Consider the following 16,332-nt stretch of genomic DNA (forward strand, 5'->3'; position numbering starts at 1 on the left):
TAAGACATCCCAAAGTGAAAGTGAACTCTGCCGCCCACAACCACCAAATCTGGGTTGTCAAATTGCCAGATTTCCTGGATGTATTTTCTAAATGCTAAATGTTACTCGAGGCTGCAAAAGGCAATGCAGCAATACTAAACATGTAGGTACACACAGTCATAGGTGAGGTGAAGCATTAAGCAAAGTGATGGTAGGATTATATATATATATATATATAACAGGTACAATGATATTTGCAACATAATGACAATTATGGGTGTTCACTTTCACAAAATCTAAATGTTTCATATTTATGTTTCACAAGAAATTGCAGGAAATGTTTCACGCATTTGTGATTATAGTGTTGAGGACAGTGGAAACTTTTGAAGACAAATAAGAGCCCATATGTAGGACTAGTCAAAGATCATCAGTCTAATCAAGATCATGTAGACCCACCACCAAAACACAGGACTGAAACCTGCTGTCACTCCCAAATTGATTGACATTCTTAGTTACTCAGGTTTTAAAAATGTGTTTAAAAAAATTATATTTAAGATAAAAAATCTGCTTACATCTTTGGGTAGGGGTGACATTAAAAATACAGTGGAATAAGTCACAAAAAGTCTTATTTTTCTTCTAAATGTCAAACTCTTCAATTTGAATATACCTTTAATTTAGCTTTTTAATTTGCCTCTCCATACAACATATTGATGCAAATTCAAATTGTTAACAAAATACAGGCTTATATAAATGCATTTACACCTCACACATAAATATACTGCCTAATGTGCATTTATTGTAAATTGAAAGGTCACGTGTTTTATTCAGCAAAAAATGAAAAATCCTGCACACATTGAAGCTGGCATGCTTGGTTGTTTAATTCATAACATGTATATATTAATGTCAGTTATTTTCCATATGACTTTAATAAGCCCGTGTAGGCTTGTACATAGGTGGAGAGAGCACACCTCCCTCTCTCCCTGCTGCCTCACTGCGGCCGTTCTCGAACGTACGTGACGTCGTTTCCTCTCTCCAACATGGCGCAGGAGGCAGGTCGTTAATAGAAATCTGAGGGATTTACCCCACCTTCTGTGTTTATTTATGTTTGTTTGTAAGGGGCTCTGCGGCTGACATTTGAAAAGGAATACATCTCCATTCGAGGCGGCTGCAGCCCCCCTTGGGACCAGGCACACCTCGCCCCAAATTCCGGTGCGACATGTTTGAGGGCAAAAAGACGAAAAACATGTTCCTTACACGAGCTTTGGAAAAGATCCTAGCCGACAAGGAGGTGAAAAAGGCTCACCATTCACAATTGCGCAAAGCCTGTGAGGTGGCACTAGGTAAGTTACAGTTGTTTTAGCACCACATTTTAGCTGTCTTGGACTCATTGATTTAGACACGTCATGCACCCTTTCACTTATTAACCGGTTATTCTGCAACAATGTCGCAGTGTTTGGCAACACAGAGTATTTTCCATTTATGACATGCTGGCTGCTAATATTGTCTTATTGTCTTGGCATTACAATTCAGCAAAACCTGCGTTTTAAATTGACGTGGCACGGGCTCCGTGTAAATGATTCCGTATTAAACACGGAAATGGTGCAGGAGGGGTGGGTGTTTGCAACACTGAACCGATGCTGCGAAACTAGTAGCGATGTGAGAACAGGCCGACCACTGGACAGAAAACAAAGTTGTTAACGGCGGTATCCTCCTTCAATATCAAGCTAACCCACAACTACACCTTATACATTCATCAAGTGTAACTATATGTATCTAAACTGCTTAATTTTATGTGTTTAACCCCATAAAGGTGAGGTGTGTGCGTCTCTTCCTGGTACACGAGCGACGTAGCCGTGCCCGTTCAGTACAGAGTGTTTTGGAAGACATATTTGTCTTATCTTTTATTAACTAGTTTAATCATTGAATATTCTGGCCTCTCCTCTTCATTATTATATTGTAAAACTACATGTGAAGTCGGGACAGTGGAAGCAGAAGGTGGCAGCTGTCAGTAGCACTTTTATGCTGGAACAATATTAAGCTGTCGGAAATAGGATAAGATAGGATTTCCGATCAGAACTAAAATAACATTACAATTAAAATACACGTGATACTGACCAGACTACCAATAAATGATAATACCAAAGTGAAAAAAGTGAATATATTTAAGAAGTAATTAATATGACATAACTGACTTTCTCTTCTTATAGCATGTTTTTCTTCAACAGTACGACGCTGTTGTCACGTTGACTACGCTTTTATTTTGAAGTCAACAACACGTAACGTCCGGTTTTAATTGAACTATATATGTTAGATTTATGAAACTATTTGTTAGCAGGTGTATTTTCCGAAATAAAGCATTTTTAAACCAATTAAGACAAAACAGAAATGCACATAGGATCAGAGCAGATAAAAATGTACCTTTTTATAATACCATAGCTAATGTAATTTTTTCACATCCCATACATACTTTTTTTTTATTTGGTCCGTGTCTTGGAACAAGCTGGGTTTTGTCCTGTGAAGGGAGTAATATGACACTACCTGAGAAACAATGAGTCCATGTTGTGCAGCAGCCACACATCCTACCTGTCCCAACAGTTGCTGCCTTTATCAACTCATTCAGTTGTTGTAGGATTTTGCAATGGCCTTGATGGCTAAATACACCGATCCTTTTTGTCTAGGCTTGCTCTGATGTTTTGTAAAACCAACCCACCCACACAAATGATATATTCCTTCCCCCACTTGATTGTCTGTCTGTAGAGCAACTGTGCTGAGTGCAAGAGGTTAGCCTTCATTGAAAGACTGAGGCTCTCTCTAGCATGCATTCAAAGGGAAAATACTCCCTAAATCGGAATTTGCGTAGTGCTGCTCCAGTGATTTGTGGAGAGTCAGTATTGTTTCTTTACCTGGGAATCAGAACATATAGACTTGAATTGATTATGTCATCCGGTGACACTCTTTGTCCATTTTAAGTGAATTAGTCACTCACCCAGTCAGTTTTATTGAAATAGGTCATCCAACTGTGAGTCAAAAAATAACCATAAACCAGTAAAACCATCATGGCTGCTGATTGGCATATAGCATCCTAGCAGTTGTTCCATTATTTACTATTTATGGAGCAGCTCCATATTTTTTCTCCAGATGACATCATTGCTACAGTCTGATTGTGCTACTGATTTCCCTTTTAAAAAGCAGTATTAGCCACGCGGTCGGTGGTTGAGGGAGAACAATATTCAGGTGAAACCGTAACTACTGTACGATAGTACAGTGCAAAAATGAAGTAGTATAAAATCTCACCATAATTAACTGTCTGTGCTGACTTTGAGGCTCAGTCATACACTACAAATCTAATAAATGAGAATCTCTGCAATGAGCGTAGCAGCACTACAGTTGTAGAGCATATCAAAAACGACTGGGTGACCCAGTATACTAAGTGACTTACGTAATCCCCTCTAGCTCTTGGGGCTCTGAGACATCTCAGAGAGAGTGCCTGTGCCACTGAAAGTTCTCCTGTTATTCATTGACACTGTTCAAAACTAAGTATTGTTTGAATTGTGAAACACAAGATGGTATTTTTATTTAGCTTTTCATTCTTTTTTGATCATATTTGGCACACAGATTTAGACTTGTGTACATATATTGTTGTAGCCCATTTATTTTCATACCACCCCCCCCCTGGTAATGAATCACTGCAGGGTTTCAGTGTATAGCAATGAGGTAAAAGGCTCTGGCTAGGCCACCCTCCTCACTACCAAACTGACCTTTCTCTTGGAGTATCAAAATGTCACTCAGCAGTTTCCCAAAAAAAAATACCATCTCAGTATCTCACACACTCTGAACTGCAGCGGTGCAAGGTCCTATTATCTTTGGATCACGCCGTCGGCTTCTTTGAGAGGAGCTGTCTGATAGCAAGGAACAGAAAGAGGGTAAGACTGACGGTTAACTCAAAATATCAAAGGCCCTCAGGCTGTACATTCCCACCACCTCTCAGAAGCGAACATAGAGGCTTTGGTTCATCGTTGTCATGCGTTGCTAGCTTCATATGATGCTGGCTTTGAGGATGGTCCCATTGTTTTTAAAGCCACCCTGTCCTCTCTGGCTTGAGAAGTTCATGTGGCTTTGCTGCTGCTGAAAAACAGTCATACTGTGAATGTAACAAGCTAAATCAGGGGACTCTGTGCAAGCTACGATGCTTGAGGAGTGAGAACTTGTTTCCAGGCTAGTAGTTACTTAAGGAGTGGAGTCCTGCTGAGCACATTGCTCATTATCTCTCCCCATAGGGTGTATGATCGGAGGGTCAGCTGCAGAGGTCACAGCAACCTGGAAAAATGTTGCAGCTGCATTCTTGATGCCTCCCTTCAATTTTTGAAAACTGCAGATGCATATTCTGTTCACGTTCTGGAGGCAGCCACTGGAAAAAGAACTTGTTTTTTGTATTTTCTCGTCATAAATCACTGAAGATAAATTACTTACTCAGTACCCGTAGCTTAAATTTAGTGGCCAATATGTTGTAGTGCCAGAAAGTTGTATTTTGAGCAAGCATTATTGTTGGCTTGTCAGCTTGCTTGCTCGAAGATACTGACAGTTTGAGTGCCTGTGGTGGGTTCCTGATGGTCTGAGGGGTTTGACATTCATTAAATCTGAATGTTTTGCAACATGGGGTGGTTATGAGAAAAGAAATTACAATAAACCAGGAGCTAGCAGCTATTGACATGGTCCACTGACGCTTGTCATACCATAATGGTAATGTTTGTTTCCTTTAATTGATTCATTAGTCCCCGTCTCCTCTAATGTAATTGACATCCTTTTTTCCTTTAAAACGTAATGCCTGTTGCAGATTTTAAATGCTCTTAAACGTTGTTGGTGTTGTTGTGCATTTTGTTATCATAACTTTTCTAGTTTTGGGGTGATACTGAAGCTCCCAAACATTTGGTTAAATCCTTTTAAAAAATGTAATTAATTCTAACTCAGAAGATATGCTGTCAATTTCTTCCATTTTTCATGTGCAGAGACCTATGAATCAGTATTAGTAGTACTGTAACTGTATAAAAAGCTAGTAGAAGTCCTGTTGCTAAACACACACATCCCTATTCACAATGTACTTAAATTTCAACTTTTCATGATTTAAGAAATGTTTCTTGCTCATCAATGGGATTTTTGCTTCACTGTAAGATTAAATTTAGACAGGTTAAACTAATGCCACTGCATTTGTAGCATAACTGTGGCAAAACATTTTCCCATCCAAGGTCAAAAGAACCTTGAACAAAAGCTGCAAACACAGACAAAATCAACAAGCGTTTGCAAGCTGTTCTTTTGAACCAAACTCAAGGCCACTGCCTGCATTGGCCACCTTTTTCTTTACACAAACCGGGCAGGGAAGCCAATGGGACAAATGTACCTCTGATCATTAAGGATGGCGAACACATGCTCCCCCATGATAAGCTGCACCATAGTCACCACATGCTCACCCATGATAAGCACCAGGCTATAAACGATCCTGTTTGTTAATTAAGGTTTTTACCATGACTCCCTAAAGACCCACACAGCCTTCCCAAAATGTGAAGTGCAGGAGCTGAGGGCTGCTGTCAGGGCAAGCTTTGGATGTTTGTACTCTTACTGAATAATAAAAGCTTCCCTGATTTGTGCACCTGACAACCGTTTTACCAGCATCCTTCATATTCCTGACAGAAATGTATCAACCCAGAAGTTGAAATCAGGCAGTTTCATTCTGATTTCCATACAGCGGAGGCACACCAGGTAACCTGCTGATGAAACTTGCAGGCATTGCTGGGGATGAGAAAGTGTAAATGAGGGAAGAGATGGCAGCCGTCAGCCACATTTTGGTGCCACCTCTATTTGTCAGGTGCTGTAAATGTTCATGGCACTAGATGAGTTATCCTAAGGCTGTTCCGCTGTTTGACTTAAACTGGAATCAGATATATGTGCAGTTCAGTTCAAATTCTTAGATGTGTGAAAGACATCCATATCTTCTTCCACAGTGGAGCTACAAACAAATGGAGACCAGACTAGACATATTCAACTGTGTTAGAGAAGCAGACATGCTTTGTGGCAAGAGGTTTTACCTTGAGTTTGAATGTGCTGTACTTGTTAAAAAGTATGGTAAATGTGTTGAGTTAAATTGTTCCACAATCAAGTCTACTTCTACATTGCCCTGAAGGAAAGGGAGAAATGAGAAAGGGCGAGGCCCCTGTGCCTGGTTTCTGTCTCGTTCCTCCCCCTCCATACTTAAGTGCAGACACTTAAGCTGCTTGTAACCCCAAAGGTTGACTGGTCCTCAGATAATGAGCAGTGGGGTAGTCAACATGGCAGGGCCTGTGCTTGTTCTGAAAGCATAAATAATCCTTTTATCTATACAGAGGAGATGGTTTAGAGTTTAGAAGGAGTCTGGGTTTTTTTTTTTTTTGCCTTCCACTTTTTAATTTATTTTCTTACACTGATATCTCCATACATAATACATTATTTCTCTTCGCTGATGCCTCTTTCAGTTCAGGTGATAAATTAATTATAGAGCAAACAGTTGAGGCGAATGAAGAGAAACCCTCCCCTCTCTCTGTTTCTGTTTCATCTCGTGGTGCTGTATTTATTTGTATTATCTATCTTGTATTGATCTATCATCTGTATTCATATAAAGAAAGTTGGTACCAAGCAAGTAATATATCCCCATTGCTGAGGGGGATGGGGGGAGGAACTGCCAGTTAAAAAGAAGGAAGGCCTGTGTGTTACTCAGAAGAAATTGTGAGCTTAAAGTTGAACTGAAATTAAAATACATTTTTGCTACTAAATCAGTGTATATATCCTTGGTGTTTAGGAGCCTAGCTAGTACTTACTTGGTCAGAATTGTACAATGGTCCTCTCCAGTGGCCGTGAATTTTTGGTTACGATTGACACGGTTGGTACTGGTAATTTGATTAGTGCAATGTCTCTGTGGAACGGCACTTAAGATAGTTATCACTTCAATTCCAACATACAGGCAGGTAATCAGTCCCATCTGTGGTTTGAGCATTCCATGCATTCACTTCATGTGGTAGCTCAAATCACTTGGTAATGTACAGCGTGCTGTGGCTAAGAATTGCCCGTTGAAGTGAGTTTTGTGTAACGACATAACAAGTTCGCAACCTATGACTCAGCTGGTCTTAAACCAACATGAACGAAAATACAGGACTCTAACATCCTTAGGCAGTAGCACACCGTGGAAGTTGACAGTGCAACTCCTAGCAATGGCAGCTCCCAAACGAAGGAAGGCTTCAAACTTAAAAGCCGTTTCCACAAATATGTCCAGAAACGATTTTATCTTCTTTTAAAATATGGAACAGTGTGCACAATAGCTGAAATATCATTGTAGTTTATGTTGCACTACACAAAAATGAAGGAGAATTCAAAATTCAGTTTGACTAAAAGCAAAGTGAAGAAGTGATTTGGTTGTGAAAGTCTCAAATAGAGCACCTTGATGAAGTTTTTACTCCATCATAGCTTGCCGCCAAGCATGCTGGGACCTAAATGAGGGCAGGTTGGATGAGAAAGGGCACTTTGGCTGAATGAGTTGGGAAGGATGCAGTTCACAGCACACATATTTATCTTCCAGTGGCTCGCTATTAATCTCCAGCTTGTTCAGCACAGTCCTGCACAATAATAATAATAACCCCATTTCAGAGGACAGAAAGTGCAATTCATAGCGTTAGAGCAGAAAAGTGCCAAATCATGTATCAGCAGCAGAGTTATTAAAGATGAATTCATTTCAATAACAAAGCCAACAGCTGAGTAATCATGGCCTTGTGGAGGCCGAGTGCTTTGTGACTTTTTGGCTACAAAATGAGAGCCTTGATTCAGCCATGGGAGTGAGACTATTGATTAGACACAGGCTTATGTGAGTGTGAGTGAGGGGGTTGGTTGGACACACGCACACAGACGTAAACGCACACATATAGGCATGCTGGCACACATGAGCACCCATGATTAGGTAGCCCAGACAACCTCTGACAGTGTTTCCTTCTCTCCCTCCAAATTTAATTACTGCTGTGCAACCTTTCTTTTGAGCCTGGACAATAGAAATGTCAGGGGTCTGAATTTTCTTAGGCTCTCCGTGGTGGTCGCAGCTGCCCCGTGTTTATCTGCGTTTGGTAGGACGTGGAGGTGGACACCTACACATAGATTCATCCTCAGATTAGACAATCTTAGTGCCGCAAAGCTGTATTATCATGCCTGTGGACATTATCTTATTACAAACTGTTCTCAAAATGCTGTTGCTTGATTAATGAATACATCAGAGATGTAATAATGTTCACGGCCTGGATAATGGGGTCAATGCTGGACTCTGAATGGAGATAAAACATTACTTTTTACATCTTGCACCATCATAACGCCACAGTTTATGTCCATCGGAGTCCTGAGGCTCCTTTTCTCGTCTCCTCAGTTTGTTGGTCTTATCCTGTCCCACCGCACTCACACCATCTTTCTCTTTTTACCTGCTTGAACATCCTGCACGGTCAGTGATCCTCCATATCTGGAGACACACAGTCACCTTGACCACCATGTTTTACTGAGGTTAAAGCTATCGGAACTGGTTTGAATTTTAGCTGATCGCTGTGTACAGAGTGGTTTAGAGCCAACCATGGGATCCATGCCAGATGCAGATGGGCTCTAAGCTCTTTGAAATGGAAATGGTACTGCAGGCGGCGGGATGCCCTTTCTCAGTCTCCGGCTCCTCGCTCTTCTGTGATGGAAACTGAGTCACGGAATGACCTCTAACCTCTCCTCTGTGTGCGTGTATGTGTAGAGATTGTTGAAAGGCCATTAGGAGTTTGGGTTATCATATTGCAGATTTTTTACCCACCCAAAGGGCAGGAAGTGATTTAGGATGCATTTAAATCCTTTCCATTTTTCCTTCTCTATGCACTTTCTTTTCTCTCTTTCTTCTATACCTTCTGTGGTACATGATTTTAATGTAAAAGGCCACACACAGAACCAAAATATGTCTCACTACAGTGTTAAAATGACACCTAGCATACTATTCCCCTCTAGTAGCCTTGTAATATGAGAACACACATACACACACTCATACAGAACGTGGACACAAACCATGGAGCTGGCAAGAGACAGGTTTATATAGCTGATTTGTTTTGGAAGCCAGCCTCGTCCTTGTCCCTGCTTTCTCTCACTCTCTCCCCTTTCTCTCCTCACTCTGTCTGAACCCGCTGTCCCCTCCCAGCGAGCTGTTTTCTTGCTGCTGTTCTTGTGACGTACTGCAGAGCGTCTCCAGAGAGCTGTCTGTTTATCTCTGTCCCTCCCGCCAGTGGGGCAGCCATGTGCAGGCTCTGCTGTGTCTTAATTGATGAAATGTTAGAGCTCTCATGAGATTTTTGGTGTGTGTGCTTGTGTGTTTGCATGCACATTAAATGTGTTTGTGTGTGTGTATGTACGTACTGTATCTGTGCATGTTTGATTGTGATTCTGTGTGTGAACATCTTGCTGGCAGAATGTCTACTTATTGAATCAGTGTTGATGCAACAGCTTTAGTCAGCAAGAATATTTGCCCAGGTGTGTGCAGCCTGTCTTTGCATGGCCCTACCTGCTGCACACACTGTTGAAGTCTACACTAAATGACGATACCATTGAGATGAGCCTAGGACCGAGTCCAGTAAGATATCTTCTTGTTTTCCAGCCTCTTAATTGATTAGGTATAAGGGTTGGTCAAGGCATTTTTAAGTAGACATGTTTCTGCATTTATTACTTTATTTATTGTAATCCATTGCACTCCAGGTGTACCATCTCTTTTTGTACACTTTTAAAAACCAAGAACCTATTCCCGACACACAGCTCTGCAAGAGAACTGCAGGGCTGCATGAACAAATAAATAGTAGCCGGGTATTTTAAATGAAATGTCCACATTGACAGCATGCTTCAGCGAGCAGAGCAAGCAGAGCCCCCTTGGGTTGAAATAATGCTCGCTTTGCCTCTATTTCACTAACATTTTGCAGATGTACTGCACCTCAGGTGAGCTGCTGCTGGTTGAAAACTGCATTTTGACTTCTGTATTTGTTTATGCTTGGGACAAAAATTTAGATCTTGTCCAAACCTTTATTCATGGGAATTACAAAAGTTACAAAAAACCTTTAAGACCTTTTACAAAACACTACAGCAAAAGACGTGATGCAGGCTACATTTTCGTATGGCTATCAAGCATAACAAAATTGAATTGGTTTCCAAATACAATGTACCCTACTTTAGGCTGTGTGGGCAATGTGCAGCTATATTATCGATCTGTATTACACTACCGCTCAAAAGTTTGGAGTCACCTGTTATATTGATGTTTTTCTTCTTTCCTTCAATAATGGCTATTTTAACATAGATAAAAACAGTAAAATTATTCACCAAATGTATTATTTACATTTGAAAGAGTTTTAGAATAATTAAATGATTAAAACTTCCGTTTAGTCGATGTCCCCAGAGTGTTGCATGACAGGAGAAAATACTGTTGTAACCGTTTTTCCCCCAAAATACTCTTCGATTTTTAATTTGTTTTCCAGTCCAGAAAAGCCTAAGCGACCCTAGATCATTTCTAAACCAAAACTTCTATTGGGCTCTAAATATTTTGGGAACCTGTTTTTCTTTTGGCCCTCAGCAATCTACTCAGTGGTTATATTGAATAGGTTTAAACTTTGTCAGTCCATAGTATGTTCAGCTGCTATTCCATGATCCAATTCCAATAGTACTAACCTACTACTTTTATTTTGAAGTTTTAAGAATAGCTTTGCTAAAGCAACACACCTGTTAATTCCAGCTTGTTATAGGCAATACTGTGCACTTGACACTGAAACAGGAGCCTGTTCCTATTTAAATCTGCACAGATTTTAATGCTAAGCTTCCAATTTATTTTACCAATGACTGCTGATTTCTTATATTCTTATTTAACTGTTGCTCAGCTGTATCTTTGTCTCTTTCTGCCCTTTCAGTTGTCAGTCTAGTTGAAACATTGTATAGCTTTTTGTTCTCCATGTACAAAACATTACCTTTTTTGCAAACCCTTCATACAAAATAACATTTATTTGTAATGAGGACTTTCTACAGCCTAAAAGCATGAAAGACCATTCAAAAATATAGAGTATTCCTCTCAGCCATCTGACTGTACCGAATCAAGCTTTTGTGGCAGTCGACCCCAAACTTTTGAGTGGTAGTGTATATATGAAAAATTATGGATGGATGGATAGTCACAGTCAAGAAATAAAGAAATTATGAAATCATTTGTCTTTAACAAAATTTGTGCTCATAAGTAAAATCACATAACCTTTCATATCTAAAAAAAAGTTAAAGGTGCCCTGTGGAGTTTTCTTGTAAAAAAACAAAAGTTTACATTCAGCGTTACTCACCATAACGCATTGCGTTTGTCCTTGATGTCTAACAAAATGTGTCAAGTGCATTTCATAAAACAGTGAAATGAGTGCCTCATAAAACATTTGTAAAGCTGTTTTTTAAATTATTTTAAATCGTGCATTGCTTATATCTATGTTTACTTGCTATCAGTCTTCTTCTTCCCTGCCTTTTTTGGCACATTGCTTCTTATCTTGGTGTGTTACCGCCACTTGTTGATCACTGGAATAGGGAGAAAACCATTGGCTGGACTGTATCAAGTCACCTGCGCACATGCTTCCTTATGCAGATGTACAAGATAAACAAAATGGTGACCCAATCATACAAAAACTACTCCATAGGGAACCTTTAATTCAAGAGCAGTTGTTGTGTTTCATTTGTGTCAGAATATCTTTTTCTGACTGTGTAACTATGTAGTGGTCACTTTTAAAGTAAGTTTTAAAAACATTAACAGGGCAATTTCAGCACTGATTGTGGTTTTTTAATATTCCCCACAGACCTTCTGTGTTTAGTTCACTTTAGTTAGCTCCGCCTGCCACTGACTGTCACTACCTTCCTGTCACTAACAATGGAATGTCATCACTTCACTATACACTTGTACACCTTGCAGGCCAATTTAGGCTAATTTCATGGAAAACTTAATCCTTACGAAGCTGAAATGACATCTATTATTTTCCGAATCAGGTCAGATTCTGTGAAATTTCACTTTCTGCTGATCATAATTTACTTGCATCACAAGTAACTGATGGTATTACATTTGTACAAGCACACATTACATAAAACCAAACACACCCGGGGAGGGGATAGGACCTGTGATTCCAGGGTTAATGGTTCTGGCAAGCTGTCCTCCCTATGGCGGACACTCCCAGCAGGGTGTTCTGCTGCTGCTGCCTGAGGAATGCTTTGTCACGGCAGTAAGGCAGGGTGGCGCCCAGGAAGGTGGAGACTCAAAGTTAGCCTGAGAGATGGGGAGCAGGTTGTTTTGTCATGCTGCCTCGAGAAGCAGTTGGACTTTGATGCGATACATCATGAAAGCCGGCTGCTATTCTGCTTGTATGTGTTGATGCATTTTAGAAAATACAACATCCATCATGTGTTGTAGTTTCACCCCCTAGCAAACAGGTTTGAATATGCATGCACATATTTTAGCAGCACTGTTTACTTTCATCCAGTAATATAAACTCCCATTTGGAGCAATAGGGTGTAAACTGCAATGCTTGATTTTGGTGGTAGTTGCTGCATGAGGGGGAGCACATTTCTCATTCACTCGGCTCAGATTTTCCTCCAGATATTCTAGGGATTTGAACTGGTAACCCTGCTACAATCCTGCTTCTTACCTTTGGCTCAGGGTTCCCAAATACTTCCCTTGCTGATTCATCAGCCTTATCTATTGCAGCTGAACATTTGCATCCTAAGAGGCTGACTACACCGTTGTGTACTTGATATCTAAGCCATGATCAGCATTTGCTGTAGTTCAGTGTAAGTGTGATTGAAGGGATCACTGATAAGTCCATTCGAAACATGTATTATGTAAAGCACTGCAGAAACCTGTCACTGCTCACTGTCAAGTTCAGCGACTGAGTGTGATGTTGCTGGCTTTCAGTCTAGATCAGGCTGTTTATCCTAGCTTCTCAGTCACACACTGATATCTGATGCTGTGAGGCTGTTGTGCCTTTCTCTCTCATAATAACAGCTATCCTTCTCATAGGATTTCAGTAGCATATCACATATACTTATGGCCAATGTATAGTCTTCATGCCGTACAGTACTAATCACACGTGTACCATGCATGCTCATTTTTTTCCATAGAAGTGCAACATTGTAGCTGTGCTCCATTATGCTGACAGAGGTGGCATTTGGTTGTTTTGTGTGAGCTGACTTCGGGCTGAGGTGCTGAAGCTTTTCTCTTGATGTTGTCCTCATCTCATGTATTTTTCACAGATGGCCTTGTCGTGTAGGTGTCGTATATCAGACTTTGTTGTACTGAGGGACCTAGGCTATTATGTTTGCTTTGAAAAGTCTGCCACAAAGGCTGACATACAGGAATGTTTGTGCAGTGTTGTCTGCACTAGACATGGAGATATCCACTAATTAATAACGGAGTATATGTGTCATAATGGTTGGCAGCACTGACTCAGCAACTTTCATGTGTGTCATGGAATTAAGACAGTAGTCGAGGTTGCAGGGCTGAATGTTTCTGAAATTCAGGAAGCGTTTTATTTCCCCATCAGGAGGACAAAGGCTGTTTAATACTGTAGGTGCTACAATATCATTTGACAGTGGGGAAGTACCTGACTGGAGTGCGTGCCTATACCCGGCTGCATTCATGCATGTCCATTTTGTACACTTGCTAGCTCTCAGAAATCTCCCTCTGCCCAGTCTTGCCTTTATCCAGGCTTGGGGACTGCAGTCACTCCAGAGCAGAGTGGAGAAATGATTAGCCAGATTTTGACTGACCTCCTCCTCAGCTTAGAGGCAGCTTTAGGGGGCCCTTGAATAGATGACAACCTCAGGGTATATCAGATGCCGTACAAACTGAAACCAGAGTAACACTTGCACAGGATCTGGACTGACTTTGGTCAGGACTGGATTGGTTAGCTGGCCTTTGTGGACACTGCTGCTCAAGTACCAGCAGCAGTAGCCCAATACAATAATACACCAGAGAAATAGGAAATTTCTACATGTATCTGACCCCCTTGTCTCTTGATGATGAAAGAAAAGTTAAATGTAGGCTTAAAATGACTGTCTCCAGGGGGGAGTTTGGCGTGCTGACATTAATACTCTTTAATGTCTTACTGTCATCTACTGTAAGGATCTGGGTCAAAGTCAGGGTAAGAGGAAAAAGTACCTTGAAGATGAGGGACATGGTTGAGGAGATTCAGGGCTCAGGCTGCTCTCATACATTATGGAGCTCTCAAAGGCTTTGTGTTGAGGTCTGGTCAGGGCTATAGCTCACAGGAGAGCAGGATGGCTCCCTCTAATGTATCTGGTCTGTGAAATAGGTGTCTTATGTATGCCACTTCTCTACTAGGGTTTGGTAAAAGCAGTGTTTCAGCCTCAGTGTTTTTTTTTTTTTTTTTTAAGGGGAGCATCCTGAAGGCCAGTAATCCAATTCTGACCTGCTAAAGCATCAGCGCAGCAATGATGCTGATGGTACAGTGTACTTCAGTATTAAGTATTCTGATTAAAAAATTGTAGCAATTTATTCTCAACAATGCATTTCCAGTACAAATCTGTTTCTTTCAAGAGTTTCTTTAGAAGTCATTTTAGACATGCAGAGTGATTGGTATTTTCACAAAATTGTTTCGACTTGTCTTGACTTGAATTAAGGGTGTGTGAAGATGAACATTTTTTCAATGAAGACACCAAATTTGGTCGTTTTCATAGTCTGTTTCTCAAGTTTCAGTTTTTCACATTTTCAAGATTTCACTAGCTGATTCATAAAAGCCCCTTAGTGGGCCCCTGGTCTTTTTCATGTGGACTCATTAGATTGAAAAGTGGTGAGCCAATCGGTTTCATCTTCTTCACTGTCGTCTCATGTGACAGCAGTGTGGAGGAGGTTTTGCCCATTCCACTGAACTTCTACTGCTGCTGTTATTGTTCCTCCTTTGATTATACCAGGGCCCTGGGACAAACCAGGGCACAGAACATGGCGTCTTCAAGGTCAGAAGTATTTAGTATGACTGCTGCAGAGCTGAGGTAGAGGGAGAGTGGGGTCGGGTTAATAAGTGACAAAAGGCTGTGATTTCTGTGCTCGTGATAGCCTGTACAGTAGAAATTCGAAACTTGTTTTTTTTTTTTAAAGCAACTAACTGGAACACCAGAAATATTTGAGGAATTTAGGAAATATTTTATGTATACAAGCAGCTTTAGAGCTTTGCACTTTTTAAGAATTATGTGTCCACTAAATTAAACTTTACTTTTTTACGTTACTTTTCTTCTACCCGTGAAGTATTCTTAGGCTCCTGTACTTCCTGAATTTTTTAACCAGTATTTTTATTTTTATTTTGGGACACTTGATCAGACTATGATGCCTTTCCCTGTATGCCATGTGGTAAATGCAGACTAAAATACTTGTATTCAGTTTTCTCTTTTATATTCTGGGTTCATGGCTAAGTTGGTACAAATGAGATGTAAATGAATAAATAATTGTTTAGGTTTGCATGTGTGTTTGTTTTAGTCCCACTCAGCTGTGCCTGCCTCCCGGCACATGTGTGCACTGTGTAACTGTGTGTGTTTGTTTTGATACCGGTAGCTGGCAGATCAGTTGTGATTCCACAATTTTAATTTGTTGCTCGCATCTGCCCAGTCCCAGAAGTATCCAGCATTTATATATCTGTTCTTTCTCATCATCACCCACCGTTGCCATGATATCACTGTTCAAATCCTGGGGTGACAATTCCTCATCAACACCAAGCTAATTGTCTAATGGTTACTTACACAGTCAATATGACAATCCCCACTCCTCCCATCAAACTGTCTGCTTGTGTGACTTGTGTGTGTGTGTGTATATTTGCATAAATCTGATAACCCTGTGCTTAATAAAACATATGACTTGAAGCTAATATTAAAAGTGGAATAGCCTGGGTCAGTGCAAGTTTGTAATTTCACACATCTTGAAAAAGAGACCTCTAGAGTCCTGCTGTAACTTTTATATTACCGTCTACAGAGCAGCAGACGTACATAGACACTAAGCAGAGCCGGAGAGAAACAGACGTACTGCCTTTTCCTCCACCGTAGTGTGCAGTGCAGTGTGATATTGCACTACTTTTATCTTGGGTCCAGCTCTATAATGTTGGGCTTTGTCTAGCACTCCAGCTAAAGTGAAAGGGTGGCCGGGAGAGATAAAAGATCGGACTTACTGTACTGATTATTCACTTTGGTGAAAAAAAAACTCGGGAGCTGATTGGTTGTCAAGAATCTCAAAGTTCAAAGGGAATACGCAGAGGGAGAGAGGATTATAATGATGAA

At 40.6% G+C, this 16,332-nt stretch overlaps 1 protein-coding gene across 5 annotated transcripts in view; it reads left to right on the forward strand.

Annotated features, from left to right (window-relative positions):
- Positions 1 to 970: 970 nt before the first annotated feature.
- The window catches only part of arfgef1 (ADP-ribosylation factor guanine nucleotide-exchange factor 1 (brefeldin A-inhibited)), a 51,656-nt gene continuing 36,294 nt past the window's right edge, over positions 971 to 16,332 (forward strand). For 3 of the 5 annotated variants that reach the window (XM_044175602.1, XM_044175603.1, XM_044175604.1), the window contains exon 1: positions 971 to 1,319. In XM_044175602.1, coding sequence (XP_044031537.1) covers positions 1,196 to 1,319 — 124 coding nt within the window. In that variant the 5' untranslated portion in view covers positions 971 to 1,195. The remainder of the gene's footprint in view (positions 1,320 to 16,332) is intronic. The other 2 variants (XM_044175606.1, XM_044175607.1) reach the window with 1 other exon arrangement.

Source organism: Siniperca chuatsi, linkage group LG19 (assembly GCF_020085105.1).
Source record: "Siniperca chuatsi isolate FFG_IHB_CAS linkage group LG19, ASM2008510v1, whole genome shotgun sequence".
NCBI lineage: Eukaryota > Metazoa > Chordata > Actinopteri > Centrarchiformes > Sinipercidae > Siniperca > Siniperca chuatsi.